This window comes from Leucoraja erinacea, chromosome 4 (assembly GCF_028641065.1).
Source record: "Leucoraja erinacea ecotype New England chromosome 4, Leri_hhj_1, whole genome shotgun sequence".
NCBI classification, from domain to species: Eukaryota; Metazoa; Chordata; class Chondrichthyes; order Rajiformes; family Rajidae; genus Leucoraja; species Leucoraja erinaceus.
In genome coordinates this window covers 56,533,810-56,559,846 of record NC_073380.1, presented here as the reverse complement: position 1 = coordinate 56,559,846, position 26,037 = coordinate 56,533,810, and the positions used below count along the sequence as shown (strand labels likewise).

General features: G+C 43.8%; 1 protein-coding gene across 6 annotated transcripts in view; it reads right to left on the bottom strand.

The window, feature by feature from the left end:
- LOC129696443 (intermembrane lipid transfer protein VPS13B-like) overlaps positions 1–26,037 on the bottom strand; it is an 811,841-nt gene that overhangs the window by 77,372 nt on the left and 708,432 nt on the right. For 5 of the 6 annotated variants that reach the window (XM_055634334.1, XM_055634333.1, XM_055634339.1 and 2 more), the window contains exons 39-43: positions 24,092–24,276; positions 18,680–18,876; positions 15,030–15,211; positions 13,304–13,653; positions 10,034–10,195 (exon numbers count right to left, since the gene is read on the bottom strand). In XM_055634334.1, the coding sequence (XP_055490309.1) occupies positions 10,034–10,195; positions 13,304–13,653; positions 15,030–15,211; positions 18,680–18,876; positions 24,092–24,276 (1,076 nt within the window). The remainder of the gene's footprint in view (positions 1–10,033; positions 10,196–13,303; positions 13,654–15,029; positions 15,212–18,679; positions 18,877–24,091; positions 24,277–26,037) is intronic. The other variant, XM_055634338.1, reaches the window with a different exon arrangement.

Sequence of the window (26,037 nt, the reverse complement as noted above, 5' to 3'; positions counted from 1 at the left end):
GGCACTGTTAGGCAACAACTCTACCACTGCACCACTGTGCTGTTCCCTTAGCGATGTGCCATCCCCCCCCCCCCCCCCCCCCCCCCCCCCCCCCAACCACAACATCTATTTTTGAGTTCACTGCTTGTTTAAGAAAATAACAAGGGGAGCGTTTATCATTGTTCAAGCCACAATTTTGGAGACTTGTCAAAAGAACATATACCAGGCAGGTACTCTGCAGAGTGACCTCACAATAGCCTAATAGAAGAATCCTTGTGAACAGCTAACATAATGAAATAATCATTTGCAAAGGGGTCATTCAGAATGGGAAGATTTTTAAATATATATATAAAGCAACACCCTTTTATTGTGCGATGCCTGTATAATATGAAACATAAGATGCTCACATTGAATAACTTCATTTTCTTTCCCACTGTAAGTATGTGGTATCTGAGACCCCTTTCCTAATTCAGTTTATTCCCTGGTGGAACTCAAGAATGAACTAGAGCCTTTTGGGGCAGTCACTGATTCCAAATGCAGAGATTATTTCACATTTATCTTCAGATCTGGTTTAAATGTTCTGAAACTTCAGTAACTTGGCAAGTTCAGAATTATCAAGAGAAATAAAATAATTTTATAGCTATGAAGTCATCTAACATTCTTTTAATCTAACACTCTGGGGGCTTGTCCACACTTGAGGCTTTAATTCCATCTTTCATCCACTATGAATTATTAAACACTTTATTTAGCATGGAAACAATTATGTCCAAATGCCATACTTAACCATAAGTAAATATTCAAAATAATCTTTGTTGACTAACATATTTGTGGCATTTCATTATGGCACAAGGTATCCATTATTCCATTCTAGTATTCTGATGGGATAATTTCTAAGTGCGGAATAACTGGCAACTCCAATTTCTCAAAATACATTTTTATAGTTCTAGCACAATATAATACTCTTGTGATTGTGCAAAACGTTTCTCAGCTTTATTACTTTATTAAAATTCAGATGTGGATTTTCTTTCTTATAGCTGTAATCTGCAGCTTCTGGCTTAGTTGTTTTAGGTTTAGGTTGATTATTGTCATGTGTACCGAGAACAGTGAAAATCCATGTTTTTGCATGCTATCCCAACAGATCAGATATATCATCAATGAATCCAACCAAGTCAACTCTAGTAGAATAGATAGAGCAAATAATCTATCAGCCTCTATGTAAAAAATAAATTAAGGGGAATTGCATTGAGCTACGGCATATCAGATGCACACAGGTGTCAGTTATAAAACACTAGGTGTAAGTTAGGAAATGGACAGCAATGTTTTGGATGCATCTAGAGTCACACAGCATGGAAACTGGCCCTTTGGCCTAATTTGCCCATGCCGACTAATATGTCCCATCGACACTAGTCCCACCTGCCCTCTAAACCTGTCCGATCTATGAACCTGTCTAAATGTCTCTTAATCTTTGCAATAGCACATGCCTCAAATCCCTCCTCCAGCAGCTCATTCCAGACACACGCCGCCCTTTGCGTTAAAAAATGAACCTTCAGGATCCTATTAAATATTTACCCCCTCACCATAAACCTACGTCTTCTTGTTCTTGATTCTCTACTCCGGGCAAAGCACTCTGCGGGTCTACCTGATCTATTCCTCTCATCATTTTGTACACCTCTATAAGATCATCCTCATCCTTCTGCGCTCCAAGGGATAAAGCCTTAGCCTCCGCAACCTCTCCCTGCAGCTCAGTCCCTTGAGTCCTGGCAACATCCTGGTAAATCTTCTCTGAACCCTTTCAAGCTTGATACCGTCATTCCTATAACTTGGTGACCAAAACTGAACACAATACTCTAAATATGCAGGAAGGAACTGCAGATGCTGGTTTACACCAAAGATAGACAACATGCTGTAGTAACTCAGCAAGCCAGGCAGCAGCTCTAAAGCGAGGGAATGTGACATTTCAGGTCGAGATCTGAAAGTCTGAAGAAGGGTCTTGGTCCAAAATGTCACCCATTCCTTCTCCCTAGCCTTTCCCACTCAGATACGACAGCATTTTGTATCTCTCTTCGCAATACTCTAAATGTGTCCTCACCAACCTCTTGTATTACTGCAACATAACATCCCAACATTTGTACTCATTTGTGTTTACAAAGGCTTTGGAGTGGGGATGCACCGCGGAAGAGCTTTGGAATCGTGTTGGAGAATCTATTACAGAAGGAGATGTAAGGCAAGAGGTGAAAACAGCTGGAAAGAGCTCAGAGAAGATCTATGAGGATGTTGGCAGGACTCAAGAACCTGAGCTACAGGGAGAGGTTGCACAGGTGAGGACGTTATTACTTGGAGCGCTGGATGCTGAGAGATTATTTTACAGAGGTGTATAAAATCATAATGGGAATAGATAGGAGTGTACGGAGTCTTTAACCCAGTAGAGGAATCAAGATTCCGAGGACTTAGATTTGTGAGAAGGTAAAGATTTTATTAGAAACCTGAGGGGCAACATTTTCACTCAGAGGGTGGTAGGTACATGGAATAAACCGAGAGAAAGTACAACAAGCGTGTTTAAAAGAAACTTGGACAGGTACATGGATAGGAAAGGTTTAGAGGGAAATGCGATATACGTGGGCAAATGGGTCCAGCTTAGATGGGACATCTTGGTTGCCATGGACGAGTTAGGCCGAAGGACCTGTTTCTGTGCTGTATAACTCTGACATGCATCTGTATACCCTTGACGTTGATGAACTGAATTCACCCGTGCTTTTGAAAGAGGTAAGGTCATAGTCATAGAATGATACAGTGTGGAAACAAGCCCTTCGGCCCAACTTGCTCACACCGGCCAACATATCTCAGCTACACTAGTCCCACCTGCATGCGCTTGGTCCATATCCCTCCAAACCTGTCCTATCCATGTACCTGTCTAACTGTTTCTTAAACAATGGGTTAGTCCCAGCCATAACTACTTTCTCTGGCAACTTAGTTCCATATACCCACTACCCTTTATGTGAAAAAGTTACCCCTCGGATTCCTATTAAATCTTTTCCCCTTCCCCTACTCTGGGCAAGAGACTCATATCAAGAATCAAGTATCCTTTATTGCCATTCAGACTTTTCAGTCTGAACGAAATTTCAGGCCTTGCAGTCATAACATAGCATAAAATAACAAAACACACAATAAACACAGATTTAACATCCACCTAAGTGAGTCCACCAGGCCCCCTCACTGTGATGGAAGGCAAAAGTCCTAAAGTCCTTGTCTCTTCCCTCCTTGTTCTTCCTCTGCGCTGAGGCGATCCAGGCTTCTGATGTTGTGACCCCGCCGGGTGATGGTAAGTAAGTCCCGCAGCTGAATCCGAGCTCCGCAAACGGGCTGGTTCAAACTCCGCGGCCCAGGGCGGTCGAAGCTGCCGAAGCTGCCACCCTCCAGTCCAGCGGACAAAGCTGTTGTTGCGGGAGCTCCGGAAAAACAGGTCACCAACCTGTGACCTGCGAGCTCCCGACGATATCGTCCACTGGCCCATGGCCAAGCCTCCGAGGCTCTGAAGTCGGGTCACCCCCGCCGCATCGCCGCCACAGCTCTGAAGTCAGGTCAGGTCGCCGCCGCCGCAACGCCACCACAGCCCGAAGTCAGCCAGCCTCGCGCTGGTAAGTCCTAGCTGGCTCTGCTTCCGGAGCCTCGAGGTTGGTACCAGTTGGAGGCCGCCAGCTCCACCATTAGGCTTCAGCGCAGACGGAAACGGAGACGGGGGATACGACAAGAAAAGGTCGCATCTCCCCGAAGGAAGAGACCAAAAACATGTTTCTCCCACCCCCACACATACACAACCTAAATAAACTAAATTAAACTAAAACAGGACAAAAGGAAAAAAAAGAAAAGAAAAAACAGACGGACTGCAGGCGAGCCACAGCTGCTAGGGCAGCTCCGCCACTTCCGGATCGTGTGCATCTACACGATCTATTCCTCTCATGATTTTGTACACTTCTACAAGATCACCCCTCATCCTCCTGTGCTAGGACTAGAGACCCAGCCTACTCAACCTCTCCCGATAGCTCACACCCTCTAGTCCTGGCAACATCCTTGGAAATCTTTTCTGAACCCTTTCACAATCTTTCACAACCATCTTCACTATCTGCAAAATCACTCAAATTTGTATCATCAGCAAACTTGCCAATCTTGCTCTGTATGTTCTCAACCAAATCATTGATGTAGATGACAAACATTAATGGGCCCAGCAACGAACCCTGAGGCACACCACTAGACACAGGGCTCTAGTCCGAGAAGCAACCTTCCCTCTGTTTCCTTCCATGGAGCCAATTTGCTATCCATTCAACTATCTCTCTTTGGATCCCATGCGATCTAACCTTCCAGAGCTGCCTACCATGCGGAACCATGTCAAATGCCTTACTGAAATCCATGCACACAACATCTACAGCTCTGCCCTCATCGACCTTCAAAAAATTCAATCAGATTTGTGAGACTCGACCTCCCCCCTACAAAACCATACTGACTGTCCCTAATCAGCAAATGCCTGTATAACCTATCCCTCAGAATACTCTCTAGTAACTTTCCAACTGTAGATGTTAAGCTCACCGGCTTATAGTTCTCAGCATTTTCCCTGCCCTGCTTGAAAAGTGGCACAACATTTGCCAATCTCTAGTCTTCCGGCACCTCTCCTGTATTTAAGGACGACTCGTAAATTTCAACCAGGTTTCCCACAATTTCCTCTCTAGTTTCCTGCAATGTCCTCGGATATATCTGATTAGGCCCTGGAGATTTGTCCACCTTCATACACGTTAGTACCTTCAGTACATCTTCGACGGTAACACTGACTGCTTTCAAGACACTTCCATTGACTGCCCCTTGTTCCTCCGTCCTACTGTCTTTCTCCTCGATAAATACAGAAGGGAAATATTCATTGAGGACCTTGCACATCTCTTGTGGCTCCACACATAGGTAACCGCTTTGCTTCCTGAGAGATCCCACTCTCTCCCTAGTTATCCTTGTCCCCCTTCTTTATAAAATCTTTTGGGATTGTCCTTAATGCTACCCGCCAGCGCTATCTTCTGGCCCCTTATTGCCCTTCCGATCTCCTTTTTCATTTACTCCTCATATCTCGAAACTCCTCCAGGGATGCACTTGATCACAGCTGCCTATACCTGCCCCATGCATCCTTCTTGTTTTTGACCAATGTCTCAATTTCCCTCGTCAGCCAAGAATCCTTACATCCGCCTGCTTTGCCCTTCACTCTAACGTGGACGTACTTATCCTGAGCTTTTGTCAGCACACTTTTAAAAACATCCCACTTGGCCGATGTTCTTTACCCTTCAAATAACCTCCAGTCAGCTTGAGCAAGATCTTCGATCATACCCTCAGTTGGCCTTATCCCAGTGGAGCATTTTGACACGTGGACCCTCTCCGTCCTTATCTATAACTATCTTAAACTAATCGAACTGTGGTCACTGGTCCCAAAAGGCTCCACCACAAACATCATTAACATGTGGGGGCCTCTACATACTGCTTCAGAAAACTCTCCTGAGCACTTTTGTGGAATTGCACCCCATTTAAACCCTTCACACTATGATATTTCCCAGTCTATATTAGGAAAGTTAAAAACCCCTACTACAACAACCTTATTTGACCTCCAGCTGTCTGCAATCTCCTGGCATATTTGTTCTTCTAATTCCCGTTGACAATTCAGGGGTCTGTAGTACATCTCCAAAAAGGTGATCATCCCTTTCTTGTTCCTCTGCTCCACCCATATAGCGTCACTAGACGAACTGTCCGTAATGTCACCTCTGACCACTGACCACTGACGCGACATCCTCCTTAACCAACAATGCACCCCCCCCCCCCCCCCCCCCCCACCCACACTCCTCTTTTTCCCTCACCCCTCTCTCTCCTGAAGCTCCTGTACCCCAGAACATTGAGCTGCCAGTCCTGCTCCTCCCTTAACCAGGTTTCAGTCACGGCTACAACATCCCAGTTGCTCGTACCTGTCCATGCCCTAAGCTCATCTGCCTTACCTGTCAGTCCCCTTGCATTAAAATACGTGCAGTTTAAACCAACCTTCCTTCCTCGCTCTCCACCATCCACCTGCCTATTATGTCCACTACCCTTTCCCTCACCACCCTCCATACCAACTTTTACGTTCACACGTGCCTCTGTCCTTTTCGAGATCCCACCCCCCCCACCAATCTACTTTAAACTTTCCCGTATATCATCAGCAAAGCTGGCCGCCAGGATATTGGTCCCCCTCCAGTTAAGGTGCAACCCGTCCCTTCTGTATTGGTCACCCCTGCCCCAGAAGAGATCCCAATGATCCAGAAATCTAAATCCCTGTCCCCTGCACCAACTCCTCAGCCACACATTAATTTCCCCTATCTTCCTGTTCTTCACTACCTTCACTAGCACGAGGTACTGGGAGCAATCCTGAGATCAAAGATTCTAGGTCCCTTCCTCTCTCTTTGTAAAAACTTGCCCCGCACATCTCCATTAAACATTCCCCCTTTCATTTTATAGCTCTGCCCTCTAGTGTTGGACCCAGGAATTTTCACCCCAGGAGAAAGGTTCTGACTGTCTACCCTATCTATGCCTCATAATTTTATATGCTTCTATCAAGTCTCCCCTCATCCTCCAAAGTCTTGGTTTAGTTTAGTTTAGAGATAGAGTGCGGAAACAGGTGCTTCGGTCCACCAAGTCCGCACCAACCAGCAATCCCCACACACTAACATTATCCTACACACACCAGGGACACTTTACAATTATTATATCAAGCTAATTAGCCTACAAACCTGTAAGTCTTTGGAGTGTGGGAGGAAACTGGAGCACCTGGAGCAAACTCACACAGGTCACGGGGAGAATGTAGACAGCACCTGTAGTCAGGATCAAACCCGTTTCCCTGGCACAGTGGGCAGCAACTCTACCACTGCGCCACCGTGCCATGCCTTCCATATTGTTCTAATGAAGAAGCTGGAGGAACAGCACATCATCTTTTTGCCAACACAAGTCCGTAACTTCAGACTGTCGATAATAAATTATCCTGCTGTTGTCATTTTAATTTATTCCCATGTCCTATTACTGCTGCCTTTGATTTTCCAGAATAACAGATATTCCCTATTGTTTTTCTCTCTGCACAGCCCGTACAGCTTTCTCTGCCTTCGCACTTGCCCAGAAACTGTTTCATCTCCAACATATTCTAGTTTTATTGTAAGTCTTTGACCTCAAACATAATTCAATTTTTCCCACCACAGATGTTGCCTGACCTACTGAGTGCTCCCAGTTTTTTTTCTTTCTATTTCATTTCAATTATCCAACACCTGAGATATTGGGTCAGATCAAGTTGATAGAGATACAGCACGGAAATGGGTTTAGTTTACTTTAAAGGTACACAAAAATGCTGGAGAAACTCAGCGGGTGCAGCAGCATCTATGGAGCGAAGGAAATAGGCAACGTTTTTAGGGCCGAAACCCTTCTAGTTTACTTTAGTTTCGTTTAGAGATACAGTGCGGAAACGCCTTTCGGCCCACCGAGTCCGTGCCGACCAGCGATTCCCGCTTACTAACACTATCTTACATAAACTAGGAACACTTTACAATTTTCCCAACCAAGTAGTCGACAAACCTGCACGTCTTTGGAGTGAGGGAGGAATCTGGAGCACCCGGAGAAAACACACGCAGATCACGGGGAAGAACGTACAAACTCCCTACAGACAGCACCCATAGTCAGGATCGAAGCCGGGTCATAAGCTCTTAAGGTTATAACGAATAGGAGTAGAATTAGGCCATTCGGCCCATCAAGTCTCCTCCGCCATTCATTCATGGCGGATCTATCTCTCCCTCCTAACCCCATTCTCCTGCCTTATCCCCATAACCTCTGACACCTGTACTAATCAAGAATCTATCTATTTCTGCCTTAAAAATATCCACTGACTTGGCCTCCAGAGTCTTTTGTTACAAAGAATTCCACAGATTCACCACCCCCTGACTAAATAAATGTCTCCTCATCTCCTTCCTAAAAGAAAGTGCTTTAATTCAGAGGTTATGACCTCTAGTCCAAGACTCTCCCACTAGTGAAAACATCCTCTCCACATCCACTCTATCCAAGCCTTTCACTATTCTGTATGTTTCAATGAGGTCCCCCCTCATTCTTTTAAACGCCAGCGCATCCTTCCTCAGATATGGTGCCCAAAATTGCTCACAATATTCCAAATGCGGCCTTATACATTCCATCCTGTTTTTGTATACAAGCCCTCTTGAAATAAATGCTAACATTGAGTTTGCTTTCTTTATTACCGATTTGACCTTGAGATTAACTTTTTGGGAACTTGGGAATCCTGAACTCTCAAGTCCCTTTGCACCTCCGATTTCTGGATTCTCACACCATTTAGAAAATGCATGACTCCACACTTTGCTATATTATATTCCATCTGTCACTTCTCTGCCCACTCTCCCAACCTGTCCAAGTCCTTCTGCAGAGTCCTGCTTGTTCTACACTACCTGTCCCTCCACCTATTTTCGTATCATCCGCAAACACAAGACCTTCAATCCCCTCGTCCAAATCATTAATATACGATGTAGAGTCCCAGCACCGTCTTTGCCACTCTTTGTCTTCTGCCATCCAGCCAACCTGCTATCCATGCTAATATCTGCCTTTTGATACCTCTCATCTTTCTAAGCAGCCTAACGTGTGATATCTCATCAAAGGATTTCTGAAAATCTAAGTAAAAAACATCTAATGATTCTCCTTTGTCTGTCCTGCTATTTATTCTTCAAAGAATTACAGTAAATTTGTCAAGCAAGACCTCCCCTTCACAAACCCATGCTGACTTTCGCCTATTTTATCGTGTGCTTCTAAGTACTACGTAACCCCATCCTCTATAAATCTAAAATCTTATCAACAAGATTGTGTGTGCTGTAAGGCATCAACTCTATCGCTACGCCACTGTGTCACCCATTTATTTGGCCCATGTGGTTCTTTGACCCACTGAGTCCACATGAACCATTGATCACCTATTCACAAAGATTCCATGTTATCCCACTTTCTGAACTACTCTCTACACACTCCGTAGATTTCCCATAGTGGGTAAGGAGTGGATGAGAAAGTGGGATAAAGTGGAACTAGCATGAACGGGTGATCGATGGTCAGCGTAGACTCGGTGGGCCGCGTCTCCATGCTGCATCTTTCAATCGATCAATCAGAACCAAGGTTGATAAAATCCTTACAGTTACGCCATCAGCCTTACTAAAGACCCACGTGAGCGCACTCCACCTTAACACCACTGTCACAGAGAGACTGCTTAAAACTGAAATGAATTACAAATGGTTTTGTGAACCAAGTTACACATCAGTGCCTCATGCTTGCCAACATTCTCTTAACCTTACATAACTGTGTTATGAGAAATATAATGTTTCCTCTCGCAATTTCCTTTCAACAATAATGACAGGTTCTATAGGGAGAAAGGAGGCGAGAATGCTCATTAGTGTTATACAGTAGCCAGGGGGAAAAATGCCAATCTTGCAGCTTAAAGGCAGAATGCAGAAAAGCTACTTGTGGCCGTTAAAGTTGTTTCCATAGCTTCACGTTAGGAACATTTAGGATAAGCAATCCTTTGTTATTGTCACTCCGTAAATGAACTTTAGTTCAGTTTCGTTTGGTGATACAGCATGGAAACAGGCCCTTCAGCCCACCGAGTCCGTGCCGACCAGCGATTCCCACTCACTAACACTATCCTACACACATTAGAGAGAATTTACAATTTCACTGTGCCAATTAACGTACAAACCTGTACGTCTTTGGAGTGCGGGAGAAAACCAGAGATCCCGGAGAGAATCCAATCAGGTTGAACCCGGTTGAACCCGGGTCCCTGGCGCTGTAAGGCAGCAACTTCACCGCCGCGCCACCACCCTAAATGGTGACAACTGCACTGGCACATCAGTGACATTCTACAAATCAACGGCATGCTTTAAACTTGCGGCTATAATTAATCGTTCTTTGAAGGCACCTGCTGTTTATTTCCCAGAAAGAGCTGCCAAATACTAATTCAGGAATCAAGGTTTAGCAATACCTGGTGGGACTTGTGGGAGCGCCAACTGTATTGATGACTGTGCTGGCTAGACAATAGAACGTTTTCATCCGTATCCACCTGGCCAAACCGCAGTGTCTCCTGGGTGTCGTTACATATCACAAAGTGGCTGAAGACCAACTCCTCTGATTCTGGATATTGGTTCTGGAACAGAAAGCATCAGTGCACATTAGATAAATAGCAGCCACTCGCCGAAGTGGTAAATACCGCAGCTTGAAAGCCAAAGGATGTGACTACTCCGATTAATATTTCAGATGACTGACAAAAGCTGGTTACTGTCAACACCAGTATTGCAAATCCTCCGTAGTGCTTAACAAAACAGTTGTTAAAACAAAAAAAGTAAAAGATCCTTCTGGAGATTGAGAGTCTCATATATACACTGACTTAGACCCGACAGTTGGCAATGGCTTCGATGCTTAACTTTGTATGACTCCGAAACATGATCGCAGCATCGCAGCTGAACACTCCGAAAACTGGTGAACTATAATGTTTGTGCATTCAGTTTGACCAAATAAATCATCAAATTAATTCAAGTATCACCTTTGTGGAGTGAGAAACATTGAAAGCATTAAACAAGCATGGTGGAAAAAAAATAACGAAAAAGTTATGTTTGTTCGTTTTGTTGGAAACAACTTTAACAGTCCCAAGTAGCTTTTCTGCATTCTGCCTTTAAGCTGCAAGATTGGCATTTTTACCGAGGTACAGTGAAAAGTTTTTATTGCATGCTAACCAGTCAGTGGAAAAAAAACTATATATGATTACAATTGAGACATTCACAGTGTACAGATATAGGATAAAGGGAATAACGTTTATTGGAAGATAAAGTCCAGTAAAATCTGATAGAAGAGTGTCCGAGGGTCTCCAATGAGGTTGATAGTAGCTCATGGACACTCTCTAGTTGTCAATAGGCTGGTTCAGTTGCCTGATAACTGCTGGGAAGAAATTGTTCCTGAATCTGGAGGTGTGTGTTTTCACACTTCTGTACCTCTTGTCTGATGGGAGAGGGGAGAACAGAGAGGCAATGTGAAGTGTAAATGGAGTCAATGGAAGGGAGGTTGGTTTGTGTGATGGTCTCAGCTGCGTCCACAATTCTCTGCAATTTCTTGCAATCTCGGGAAGAAAACAGTCAGAAAAACATAATGGCAAGCATGTTTAATAGATGTTTGTGTGACTGAGGCAGAAAAGCTACCATAGAACTGCGCAGGAGTTGTTTAGTTTAGTTTAGTTTAGTTTAGTTTAGTTTAGTACAGCGTGGAAACAGACCCTTTGGTCCACTGAGTCCGCGCCAACCAGTGATCACCCTGTACACCAGCACCATCCTACTCATTTGGGACAATTTACAAACCGGAGATCTTGGAGAAAACCACACGGTCACAGGGCGAACGCACAAACTCCATTTAGACAACCCCCGTGGTCAGGATCGAACCCGGGTCTCTGGCACCAACTCTATCGCTGCGCCGCCCTGCCGCCCTTCAGGATTAAATAAAACTTTGTGTTCCAGGACATGGATCTGCAATTCAGTTCCTGGCTGCTGAATATTCAACTCTACCTACGACACATGGGAAAACTGCACAGCCGACAAGAATAACTTGATCCAGTTGCACCAGACTCACAGGAGCATGGCCTTGTGCTTTCGCCGGCCAAGGTTAGCCAGCTGCTCTCTGTTCTCAAGAGAGAAAAATAGCATAATTTGAAAACAAAAGGGAAAGAACTTAGCAAGGAGTCAAAGATACAGTCACCACGAGAGGCCCTCGACTACCCCATTGTATAAAAGCTGCCAACAATATTTTGCTTGGGCAGCTTACAACCATTATTAATTTCTCTAACTTTAAGTAACCCTTGCATTCCCTCTCTCTCTGTCCCTCCCCCACCCTGGTCGTCGTGCTAATTTCACTGTTGTCCTGCTGAGTTTCACTGTTTGTATCATCCATTATCACTTTGTGGACCATTGTGGGCTCCATCTTTCCTTAATCATCGTTGCTGGCTTTGATTTGCCCTTTTGCATTCCTTACATTCATTTGTTCTTTGTACCTTTTCATATCTCTCTTTTCCCACCCCCTGACAATCAGTCTGAAGAAAGGTTTTGACGGAAACATCACATATTCCTTTTCTTCAGACATGCTGCCTTACCCGCTGAGTTACTCCAGCTTTTTGTGTCTATCGACCAATAATCCACATCAGTCTGTAGACAGTGTCAGGGTGATTTTTCAGACCTAATCTAGGGTAACACAATTATAGTACTTGTGCTTATATAATTGATATGGGTATTAATGTATTACTCTGACGTCTGTCTTAGATACCAAAGATTTCTGCAACATGTCAGAACAACGGGCAGCATGGTGCACAGTTGCTGCCTTACAGCGGCAGAGACCCAGGAATATATCCCGACTACAGGTGCTGTCTGTGCGGAGTTTGTACGTTCTCCCCGTGACCGTGTGGGTTTTCTCCAAGATCTTCGGTTTTCTCCCACACTCCAAAGACGCATAGGTATGAAAGTTAATTGGCTTGGTGTATGTGTAAATTGTCCCTCGTGTGTGTAGGACAATATTAATGTGTGGGGATCGCTGATCGGCACGGATTTGGTGGGCCGAAGGGCCTGTTTCTGCGCTGTATCTCTAAACTAAACAAGCAACATTGTACTAAATTTTCCAAGGTAAAAGCCAGTTAAGAAGCCTCTTTCCTGATCACAGGAAGTCATAAAGTACTTTATAGCTATGTCATTACTTTTCAAAGGCAGCTACTGTTGTAATGAAGATGTGAGAGTTGGCACGCACATCAACCAACGGCAAACATGGTCATGACGAGGTAATGGGGAAACATGGTAGTGTGGCCGAGCTAAGGCTCCAGTCACTGCAGGCTCCAATCCCACGACTGCCATTGTGTGCAGACAAATTTCTTAAATGGCACATTAGTAGACTTGCTGCCTTACAGTGCCAAAGACCCAGGTTGGGTCCTGACTGTTGGTGCTGTCTGCACGGAGTTTATACGTTCTCCCCGTGACCTGCGTGGGTTTTCTTTGGGATTTCTGGTTTCCTCCCACACTCCAAAGACGGATAGGGTTGTAGACTAATTGGCTTTGGTTAAATTGTAAATCGCCCCTAGTGTAGGGTTGTGTTAGCATGCGGTGATCGCTGGTCGGAGCGTACTTTGTGGGCAGGGCGCCAAGTATACATTTGTGCTGCATGACTCCATGACTTTAATCAATAAAACTGATGCGTTGCCACAGTTACAGTTTCACTTGTTCTAAGGTACCTGCTTCCACGCACGGATAGCCGTGTCCAGGGAATGAATCACGTGCTGGCCCACGTTGATGAATATGGGATCAACAAACACATTTCCGTCTATCAGTTGTTCCGCAGAGCTGTTGCTGATGGCCACTTGTCCTTGGAGAATCAAAGGCTTTAAAATGCTGAGCATGGTGAGGTTGCGGTACTCCAGCACACTGCACTCAGCGATGGTGGAGAACTGGAGCTCTTGGCAAACGGGTCCATCAGACCACTGGCGCAAGTAGACGTTTGGGCTCTTCAGAGAAATGACCATGTATTCTTGCTCAGAAGGCAGCTTTCCATCGGGGGTGAATGCCTGGAGACAACTGGCTTGAGCTGTGGTATGAAATAAATATTTCAAGTAATTACCAATGTTATAGAAGCATAGAGATATACAGTTATAAAGCGTGGAAAACAGGCCAACATGCCCACACCGACCAACAAATCCCACCATCCTTGATCTTAATAGGTACAATATGAATAGAATAATAATGTTTCACAGATTTATGATTTACATTCAGGTAAAGAGATCCACTATCTTACTGCTGACATAAGGAACTGCAGATGCTGGTTCACCAAAAAGAAAACAAAGTGTTGGAGTAACTCAGCGGGTCAAGGGGCTGTCCCAATGCAGCGACCTAATCCGCGAGTTCTGTCGAGTTTGCCCTCGACTCATACTCGCAGCATGGTCGACACGAGGTCCTAGCAGGTCTTTGTAACTCTCCTTCATGCTCGAGTGTAGTCCCCGTGTACTCGAGACCTCAGCTAGGTCTCGAGTATTGAAAAATGCCCGCGAGTAAAAAAAGGTCGCCATGGAAAAAATCTATACTTTTTTTACTCGTAGGTTTAGTCGAAGTAGGTCATAGTAGGTCGGCATGTTAGTCGTAGGTAATCGAGGGTAGTCGAAGGTAGTCGTAGATAGTCTTCAACATAGTCGAAGGGAGGTCGAATGGAGGTCGAAGGAGATTGTCTTCACTCTCGACTATTCAGTGTCCAATTTTCCCGAAGCTAGTCAAAGCTAGTCGAAGCTAATCTTCAACATAGTCGAAGGAGATCGAAGGAGGTCTTCAACATGACATTTTTTCAAACTCTCCTAAGCTGTTCTGAACTCGCAAATTAGGTCGCCGCAGTGGGACAGCCCCTTCAGGCAGCATCTCTGGATGACTTGGATAGGTGACATCTCGGGGTGGGACCCAATCTGAGGAAGATTACCATCCCAAAATGAGACGATGCCTGACCCGCTGTTAATCAAGCACTTTGTGTACCTATGTGCCACATACCCACATCAAAGTGGCTGACTTTTAATTACTCTCTGAAATTCCACACCATGGCCAATATTAACTTTCAGTCTGAAGAAGGATCTCGACCAGAAAAGTCACCCATCCTTTTTCACCAGAGATGCTGCCTGACCCGCTGAGTTACTCCAGCACTTTGCGTCTATCTTTGCTAAGGAATCAATTACTGATGAATGATAACTGCAGGCATTCACAGCGATGTCTATTTCCCCGCATATATTTTTAAAGATTACATTTTGTTACTGCTTCAAGATCAAAAGAAAGCAATTCATTTTTGTGCATTAATAGAATCTCACAAGGCTCATAGAAGTTAACGACATGAGAGGTGAATTGCTTACTGAGAGTTACTTCATTTTGTGTCTATCTTTAATTAAAACTGAGAATGGCCTGGCTAAAGACGCAAATGTGGTGACGTACCTGTACCCAGTTGATCCAAATGATGGCAGAGGTGAAGTTCGATTTGAACAAGCTGTAATGAAACACCAAGGGAAGAAACAAACCAGGGGGCAAAGCATGAATCCACCCTGGTGCAGGCTGCCAAGGCCATTGGAGACACAAGTTGGTCACAGAGACTCTGGGATCCTGACTCGCCATCGCTGCTGATAAGAGCACATGACAAAAATAATCTGATCAATCTGCTGGCATAAAACCAAAGTTAGAAGTTTAAAAAAATCAAAGAATTCCTGTTTTATTAAAGATATGTTTCTACTTTCACAGAAAACTTAGGAAGTCTAGAATGTCCCGAACAACTCTCACCAATTTCAATACATACAGCGTAGAAAGCATTTTAGTTTAGTTCAGTTTAGAGATTCCGTGTGGAAACAGGCCCTTCAGCCCTCCGAGCCCACGCTGACCAGCAATCCCCGCACACTAACATTATCCTGCACATTAGGAACTATTTACAATTTGGGAGGAAACCGAAGCACCCGTTCAGGTCAAGGGGAGAACGTACAAACTCCACAAAGACAGCACCCATAGTCAGGATCAAACCCGGTCTCTGGTGCCGTGAAGCAGCAACTCTACCACTGCACCACCATGCCACAATTTTATTGGGATGCATCACAGAAGAGTTTGAGAACAGCTCCATCCAAGACCACATGAAATTGCAGAGAATTGTGGATGCAGCCCAGACCAACAGGTAAACCAACCGGTCTCGACCCGAAACATCGCCTATTCCTTCGCTCCATAGATGCTGCCTCACCCGCTGAGTTTCTACAGCATTTTGGTGTTCCTTCCTTTCCATTGACCTAACTTACACTTCACTCTGCCTCGGCAACCAGTATAATCAAGGACTATCTCACCCTGGACACTCCCTCTTTGAAAACACATTTATCCAGGTTCAGGGACAGGTTCTTCCCAGCTGTTATCATCAACTAAACCATTCTATCAACAACTAGGGATCAGTCCTGAGCTACTATCTACCTCATTGTTGGAGACCCTCAAATTATCTTTAATCGGATTTTACTGGATTTTATTTTGCATTAAACATTATTCCCTTTATCACATATCTGTACACTGTGGATGGCTCAATTATTGTCATGTATAGTCTTTCCGCTGACTGGTTGCAAGCAAATCTTTTCACTGTACCTCGGTACATGTGACAATAAACTAAAATGGCAGTGGGATTGCTAATTCACACGACCAAAAAACATAGAAATTAGGTGCAGACATGTTGGACCATAACCCAGGCAATTGATCATGGTTCTGACAAAGTGCCTTCTCTCCAGCTGGTCGAGCCACAAGCTGCCTCTCAGCGTCAGATGGCTAATCAAATACCAGAGAATTCCAGATTACCACTATGGTGAAAAAAGTCATCTCGGTTTTAGGATTATGGGGACCCCTGGTGCTAGACTTCCCTAGGGAAAAATAGCATCAGCCTGTGATTAAATGTAAGCAGTTCTATAAGATCCCCTCTCATGGGTATAAACCAAATGTCTTTCTTCATAATTCCTGACCCCAGGATCACTTACCGTAATCGTATGACCCCTCAGATTTGGATACTGACGCAATACTCCAGGGTGGTCTCACCAAGACCCTGTCAACCTCTCTGTGTGTAAATCCTTTTTGTAACATGTTTCTTTACTGCCTGCTGCACCTGCATGCCATGTGGGTTTTCGATACTGACAGGTGCTCTGGCTTTCTCCCACATCCCAAAGACAAGTAGGTTTCTGGTTAATCTGTAAGTTGCCCCGAGTGTGTACGGTGGATGTAATAAGAATATAAGGTGAAAGGAGGAAAGTTTAATGGAGATGTGCAGGGCATGTTCTTTTACACGGAGAGTGTTAGGGGTCTGGAATGCATAGGCAATGTTGTGGTGGAGGCAGATACAAAGGTGGCACTGAAGAGGCTTTTGGATAGGCACATGGAAGTGCAGGGAATACAGGGATATAGATCATGTACAGGCAGATGAGATCAGTTTAATTTGGCATCATGTAATAAAAAGGAACTGCAGATGCTAGTTTATACCAAAGATAGACACAAAATGCTGGAGTAATCTGCATCTTTTCTTGCTTCCACTTCCCCCACCTCCCCCACAATCCGTCTGAACAAAGGTCCCGGCCCGAAACGTAATCTATCCATTTTCTCCAGAGCTGCTGCCTGACCTGTTGAGTTACTCCAGCAATTAGTGTCTAATTTGGCATCATGTTTGACACAAATGTGTGGGGCAAATAATCTGTTCCTATGCTGTACAGTCTGTGTTCTATGGTGCGAACGGTTGATTACTGGTCGGCGCGGACTCAGTGAGCCATAGAGCCTGATTACCTGCTCAATCTCTAAACTAAACTAAATAGATACCAGCTTCAATTTCTTGAGGGAAGTTGTTCAAAATGGCATAAAATTAAGGGCAAGAATGAACTGGTAGCTCAATTAAGCTAACTATGCCAAAGAGATAATTCCCTCCACTGAACATAAAAATTGCAGATGCTTCCACTGAAGCCCTGCTTGCCGCAGACAGCTGGTAAAATGTTTCCATTTTATCAGTAATCCAAGGAAGGGCTACTTAGCAACATCCGAACATAAAGAGAAATTTAATACACCCAAGTCACTACATACTTTTGCATTCCTGATCTCTTAAATAGGACTTGGCTTTGCCAAGTCATCTTCCTTAATTTGAAACAGATATTTTTTTTTTTAATTCTGCAATGTACCTGTTACTTCATGAAGCAGAAATTCATTCAGTGTCACTCCAAACGTTTTTCAGTGGGTCAGGTTTTCACATCAAAATATAGCAAATTTAACGGAATTCACTATTAACATGTAAATCATCCATCTACTTTCAGTAGTGTGGCATGGTGGCACAGCGGTGGAGCTGCTGCCTTACGGTGCCACAGACCTTCGGTCGATCCTGCCTACGGGTGCTGTCTGCATGGAGTTTGTACATTTTCCCGTGACCTGTGCAAGTTTTCCCCAGGATCCCCACCGTCCGATCCATGCTCTCTTCTTACTGCTACTGTCGGGCAGAAGGTAATCCTGATGTCCCACACTACCAGGACCCGTGGTCAGGATCTAACCTGGGTCTCTGGCAGCATGGTGGTGCAGTGGTAGAATTGCTGCCTGACAGCCAATGATCTGAATTCTATCCTGACTACGGGTGCTGTCTGTACGTTCTCGCAGTGACTGTGTGAGTTTTCTCCAGCTGCTCTGGATTCCTCCCACACTCTAAATACATACAGGTTTGTAGGTTAATTGCCTTGGTAAAATTGTACATTGGCTCCAGTGTGTGTAGGATAATGTTAGTGTGCAGGGATCGCTGGTCGGTGCAGACTCGGTGGGCCGAAGGACATATTACCATGCTGTATCCCTAAACTAAACTCTGGCACTATAAGGCAGCAGCTCTATCGCTGCACCACTGTGCCGACAAGCTTTAGTTTTGGTTTAGGTTTATTTTTTCTCCCCCAAAAAGTAGGCGCAAAGCCCAAGAGGGAGGTTTTATAGAGAGTTACAAAGCGGACTATTCCATATCAATTATGAATCTTTTGAAATCATATTATTTGTTATTCAGTTGAATCTCCAGGCATCCAACCAGTGCCCACTTCAAATGGAAACACAATAGATTTTAGTCTCACCTCTGCTCTTCAGTCGCTTCTTGATTACTATTAAGAACAATTCTCCACAGGTCAGAAGCTACAAGCTCCTTTTGATCATTAGCCAAGGTGATGTTCGGTAGTTGTAGTTCACATGCTTTACTTTCAGACAAACTAAATTGGCGATAATCCACAAATACTTTTTGAAGTTCGTCCCAATACTCCAGGCTGCATGGTACCTGTTAGGAATAAATACAAATAATAAGTATGAAATTATCATTATAAGGTCAATCACTAAAATGCTGTTCATTCTTTCCATTTGAGCAGACATGGGCTCCTAGAGATGTTTATGCAGTTAAGCCATATAGGATAATTGAAGTCCAACATTTTCAGAAATGTACAGCCCAGAAGGAGAGCATTCCATCCATCACATCTACATATACCGAAAAACATAACTTTAGACAATTTAGACTTTCCGGCTTTTTGTTATTCTAGGTCAAGTGTATCTTTAGCCTCCCAGAGTCATGCTCTCCCTGTAGCTAATGTCCCCTAATCCAGGCATCATTCTGGTAAATCTCCTCTGCGCCCTTTCCATATCCAACACATTCTGCCTGCAATGGGGTGACCAGAACTGCACACAATATTCCAAATATGACACATGATGACTTCCTGAGTCTGATAAGCATTGCCTTGACCTATGAAAGCAAGCATACCATATGCCTACTTTACCACTTGTGTTGCCACTTTCAGGGAGTTATGGACTTGGACCCTAAATCCATCTGTGACTAATGGGGTGCTGCAAGGCTCAGTGCTGGGAGCCCAGTTGTTTACAATATATATTAACGATTTAGACAAGGGAATTAAATGTAACATCTCTAAGCAGTGAAGAAAGCCAATTGATCTGGATTACATAAAACTGGCTTTACACAAATTCTTCCATACATCGGTCCGGCATAGTGGCATAGCGGTAGAGTTGCTGCCTTATGGCACTAGAGATCTGGGTTCAATCCTGACTACAGGTACTGTCTGTACAGAGCATGTTGAGCTTTTTTGCAAGAGTATTTGAGTTTAGAAGACAGTGGAGGCCAATTCGCTGGATGTGTTCAAGAGAGTTAAATTTAGCTCTTACAGCTAAGGGAATCAAGGGATATGATTTTGGATGATCAACCATGATAATATTGAATGGCGGTACTTGCTCTAAGTGCTGAATGGTCTACTCGTCCACCCATTTGCTATGTTTCTACATCCATGCTCATGCCATTAGAATAGATTTTAGAGATCCAGGGCAGAAACAAGACCTTTGGCACACTGAGTCAGTGCCGACCTGCGATCACCCTGTATGCTAGCACTATCCTACACAATAGGGACAGTTTTACTTTTTTTTACTGAGGCCAATTATCCTATAAACTTGTATGACTTTTACGTGTGAGAGGAAACCGAGGCACCCTGAGAAAACCCATGCAGTTTCAGGAACAGCACCCATACTCAGGATCAAAGCTGGGTCTTTGCTGTAAGGCAGCAACTCTACCGCTGCGCAATTGTGCGGCCTTAATTCTGTATTTTGTATATTAAATGAATATTTTCCCCTTACATTTGACCTCCCCAAGTGCAACACCTCACACTTGCTCTGGACATTTTAGACTTAGAGAAAAATCTGCTGGTAGACAGTTCTCAATGGTGTGTTTAGTTTTGTTTAGAGATACGGTGTGGAAACAGGCCCTTTAGCCCATCGAGTCCACACACCTGTTAGGCAACCCATTTGTTATACAGCTAGCCTGCCATTGCACACCACTGATGATCTTGCGAACATACACCAGGCAATTATTCCAACAGCAACCAATTTTTTACCATTTCCACAAACATGAATCTCCAGTGAATCTCTTTGCCCATTGTCCTTGAAGGTACATCTTAAGTACATCATAAAAATATCTCTTTCAAATTATGCGTCAGAATATCTTATGGTTCATTTCATAATAATCACGTGAAGTCCTTGAATTATTTAACTGTGCCGAAGCAGCAATACATTGAAAGATTCTGCCGATCCTCAGACCAAGGTAAAATAATTATCCTTCCATTCTCTCCTCTGTTCCCTTCCTCCCTCCTCAAGACGTTACATTTTAAAGTTTTATCTAATTTGCCTCAAAAACATTGCATTTCTCCGTGGCGTCCCTTCATCACTTTAACAGTGTGTTTAATTTAGTTTAGAAATGTGGAATTAATTGCCACAGAAGGGTGTGGAGGCCATGTCAATGGATATTTTTAAGGCAGATATTGATAGATTCTTGATTAGTATGAGTGTCAGGAAAAGGCAGGAGAATGGGGTTGATAAGGAAAGTTAGATCAGCCATGATTGAATGGCGTAGACTTGATGGGCCGAATGACCTAATTGTGTTCCTATAATTTATGAACAGCATGGAAACAGGTCCTTTGACTCACTTCGTCCACATCGGCTATCAATCACCCTTTCATAATAATTCTTTGTTAGACTACTTTCTCATTAATTCAGTCCTAATTAAGGCATAACTGTAAGGATTCATCGACCTAATTAATTTATTTTAGAGATACAGCACAGAAACAGGCCCTTTGGCCCACCGAGTCCACACCAACCAATGATCCACGCACATTAACACTATCCTACACACACTAGGGACAATTTCACATTTAAACCAAACCAATTAACCTACAAGTCTTTACGTCTTTGGAGTGTACAGTACAGAGACAACGAAATGCATTTTTTTTAGCATCTCCCTTGAAAGGGAGACACAGGGCGTCGCGGTGTGCCCGCGCCTGCCGCCGTAACATTCCATTACAGGCAAAGGTGGGTGAAGTGTCTTGCCCAAGGACACAACGACAGTATGCACTCCAAGCGGGATTTGAACCGGCTACCTTCCGGTCGCCAGCCGAACTCTTAGCCCATTGTGCTATCTGTCGTCAATTAACCTACAAGTCTTTACGTCTTACCAAACCAATTAACCTACAAGTCTTTACGTCTTTGGAGTGTGGGAGGAAACCAAAGCTCTTGGAGAAAACCCATGTAGGTCATGGGCGAACGTACAAACTCTGTACAGACAAGCCCCCATAGACAGGATCGAACCAAGGTCTCTGGCACTCTACCGCTACGCCACCGTGCCGCTACCAATGGATAGATTGAAGGATACAGCATGGAATCAAGACCCATTGATTTCAAGCTGTTCACCCCTTCACACAAGTTCCACATCATCCCATTTTCTCATCCACTTCCTACACACTAGGAGCAATGTACAGAGCACCAACTAAACCACAAACACAATCTTTGGATTGTGGGAGGAAACCCATGCGGTCACAGGGAGACGTCTCATTGTATGCAACATTCTTACTTCATAGCTACAACATAATGTTACCACCTTCCTTTCATCTGATGGTTCGAATATTAGGTGCTGCCTTAGGTTTCTTTAGCCTCTAGTTTACCGCAATTCATCATAGTTTCTCATGTCGTACTTTCTAATGCCACATTATAGAAAGGATGTGGAGGCTTTGGAGAGGGTTCAGAGCAGGTTTACAGAATGATTCATAGATAAGGGGTATCAGCTACAGGGAGAGGTTCGACAAACTTGGATTATTTTCTCTGGATTGCTGGAGGTTGCAGGGTAAGCTAAATTATATTCATTTATGAGAGGCATAGGCTGGACAGTCAGAGCCTTTTTACTCTGGATCTAAATTTCAAATATCCCGTACTAGAGGACATGGCTTTAAAGTAATGGGGGCAAAGTTTAAAGGAGATGTGTGGAGCAAGTTGTTTTACACAGGGAGTGGAGACACCTGGAAAATGCTTCCACAGTGGTGGTGGTGGAAGTAGATACAATATTGACGTTTAAGAGGCTTTTGGATAGGGAATGGAGGGATATGGATTATGTGCAGGCAGATGAGAGTTGGTCTTAACATTAGCTTGGCACAGACAATGTGGGCCGAAGGGCCTGTTCCTCTGCTGTACTGTTCTAAGTTCTATGTCATTATCTAGCAGGACTGCTCAAATAATAGGATCAGGATTAGCCCACCTGAACCCAGAAGCCTGCCCCTTCTTTCAAAATGATCATGGCTGATTTTAATTCTTTTTCTGTACCAGTTTCCCATTGTCCTCAATTCCCTCCAGCCTCAATCCACCAATCTTTCAGAAATCCATCCACATCCACCTTAAGTTCTTCTGGAGCTAGGCAGAAATCTAAAAGTCAGAAGCAAGATACGTAACTTTGTGTCAAGGAAAGGAATGGGAGACATCTGCACAGAATCACTGTGCAGGCTAAGAGGTCATTCGGTCCACCATGCCTCTGCCAATTATTTGAAAGAGTCATCCAAATCGGCCTGTTTTCCCCAAACAAGTTCTGCTAAACTTTCTGTTTCCTTTTAACTCTTACCCCCTGATGTCACTGATGTGGAGGTCACATTCAGAAGCAAAAATGACTTCATCAACAAGAACAGTTCACCAAGGTTTTCAAATGCTCCAAAGGCTCCTCACCACCATTGTGCAAAAGACCGATTAAATTATTTTACTGGATTCAAGTACCAATTCATTCCCCTCCCCCGCAGCCAGAAAATATGTTCAGAAACCATGAGAAGCCACATGGCCAAGGTGCGGGAAAGGATTTCAAAAAATTAAATGTAATCCACTCTTGGGAAACAACGGAAAAGTGCTCCACAGGAAATAAAAACTTGTCCAAAGTTGCAGCATTAGATTTTGTAAAGAAGATACAGCTGCGGCTTTTTCACCTGTGCTGCCCCTCAAGTATTGTAGAATACTGCACTGCATCAAAATTGCCTTCCCGTCCGGAAAGCATGGCATGTATAAACACTGCAGTGAATTTAACATTTATTTTCCCTTTGGAATTGGGAAATGGTAATTTTAGAGCCCTGGGAAATTTGCACTAAATTTCTGAGGAAATGCGGAAAAAAATATATAGTATTGGGTTTTGCAGGAGCCCCGTGCTAGGTGTTGTTCCATTATCCCCAGTAAAAAAAAAAGCTAGTCTCTCCATGGGTCTGATTAGCACAACTTCTAAACTAAATCCTTGCATTTATCTTTTTACCCGAAGGAAAATACAAAATAAATCAAATGATACACAGATATTTAAGGTGCAAATGTCAAGCAAACAAATGAACTCGGAGCAAAATTGTAAATTTAATTTTTCCCGTTGCAATATTGGACTTGGTAACGTTTGGTAAATGTGTGGGGAGGAACTGCAGATGCTGATTTAAACTGAAGACGGAGGCAAAACGCTGGATTAACTAAGCCGGTCAGGCAGCATCTCTGGAGAAAAGGAATAGGTGACGGTTCGGGTCGAGACCCTTCTTCTGACACTTGGAAAAAACGCTTTGTAAAGTCCACATGCCGAAGTCATTAAAGATTTTGTAAACACAATCTGCAAAAGGAACTAAGTTGTCCATTATGAACAGGAGTGAATTAAAAAACACCCTACAGACCTGAAGGACATCTCCAAGATCGGCAGTGCTGATGTCCGGATCGTCAGTAGTGTTGAAAGGCACTGGGTTGATTCTAACAAGCGTCAGGGCACGAGGTTCGGCATATCGCCACATCATCATCCCTGGATGCTCATCAGTCTCATTGTAAAACACCACTTCAAAAACATTTGGCAGCTTTTGTGCATCTATAAATAGAGAATTGTGCCATAGATATCTTAAGAGTCTCAAGAAAATCCTTATCACAAGCTATTTGTATTGGTTTATCGTTGTCACGTGTACCAAGTTACAGTGAGCAACGTTTTGCCTACTATCCAAGCAAATCATACCATGCATGAGAACATCAGGTAGTGCAATAGAGAGATTAAACAGAGAGCAGAATAGTGTTACAGCAGAGACATAAGGAACTTTGGACTTTACTTTAAACTTTAGAGATACAACATGGAAATAGGCCCTTCGGCCCACGGTGTCCGTGCCGACCAGTGACCACCCCGTACTCTTGCACTATCCCACACAAATTAGGGACAATTTACAATTTACAGCAGCCAATTAATCTACAAACATGGATGTCTTTGAAATGTGGGAGGAAACCGGAGTACCCGGAGATAACCCACACGGTCACAGGGAGAACATACAAACTCTGGTGTCAGGATCAAACCCGGGTCTATGGCATTGTAAGGCAACAATGCTACTGCTGTGCTACTGCGCTACCTTGTCTAAGTATCTGATTTGTCATACTTGTTCTTGCCTCTATCACTTCTCTAGGCAGCTGGTTCCATATATACCCCACCCTCTGTGTGAAAAACGTTCCCCTTGGGTTAATTGGTGATTGCAAATAACTCCCAGTGGAAATGATTGGTGGGATTATTGATGTGAAGGGGTAGTGGTGGTTATAAGTAAATGTGAGAGAATAGGTCGTGTGGAAATGTTTGAATGAATAGGAGAAATAGAATTATTCTGAGAACATGCACAGACCTGATGGGTCAATTGCTCTCCTCAACTACTGTACACCGCCTTTCACAATGTCAGAATATCCTAATATAACCAGTTAATACTCCTTCATTCAAAGGGTGGTGGGTATATGGAATGATATATCAGAGGAGATAGTTGAGGCAGATACTATAACAGCATTTAAAAGACACTTGGAACATGGAAAATAATGGTTCAGAGGGATATAGGCCAAACACGGGCAAATGGAACCACCTTAGATGGAGCATCATGGTTATCATTCATGAGTTGGGCTGAAGGGCCTGTTTCCATGCTGTATGACTCTCTGACTATGTGTATTCACTGTTATGGCAGCCAATTTGTGCACAGTAAGTTCTCATGACCAACAATGTGATAACTGCCAGTAATCTATATAACATATTGATTGAAGGGCATTAGTTTGGCACCAAGGATATTTCTTCTAAATTGTGCTGTTATTTTTAATAAGCAGGCAGGGCCCTGCTTATTGGCACTCATTCCAATAAATAAATGTCCACAGGATACTTGAGGGTTGCAGATATGCAAAGTGGATCAGAGAAACTCTACTTGTTGAAATACGGTGGGCCGAGGGGGCTGTTTCCATGCTGTATCTCTAAACTAAAGTAAGCTCCTTGGTTTTGCTGACATTGAGAGCAAGATTGTTGTTCTGGCACCATTCAATCAAATTCTCAACCTCTTCCCTGTGCCCATTGTCACTTATCCGACAATAGTGGGATCATTGGCAGATTTAAAAATGACATTGGAGCTTTGTCTGGCTACAAAATCATAGGTATAGAGTAGAGCAGGAAATTTAGTGCACAGCCTTGAGGTGTTCCTGTGTTGGTGGTTATCGAGGAAGAGGTGTTGTTGCCAATTTGTACTGATTGTCGTCTGCCGATGAAGAAGTCAAGGATTGAATTCCATATGGATAAGCAGAGATCCAATTCTCTGATTTGATGATAAGTTTGGAAGGGATAATGGAG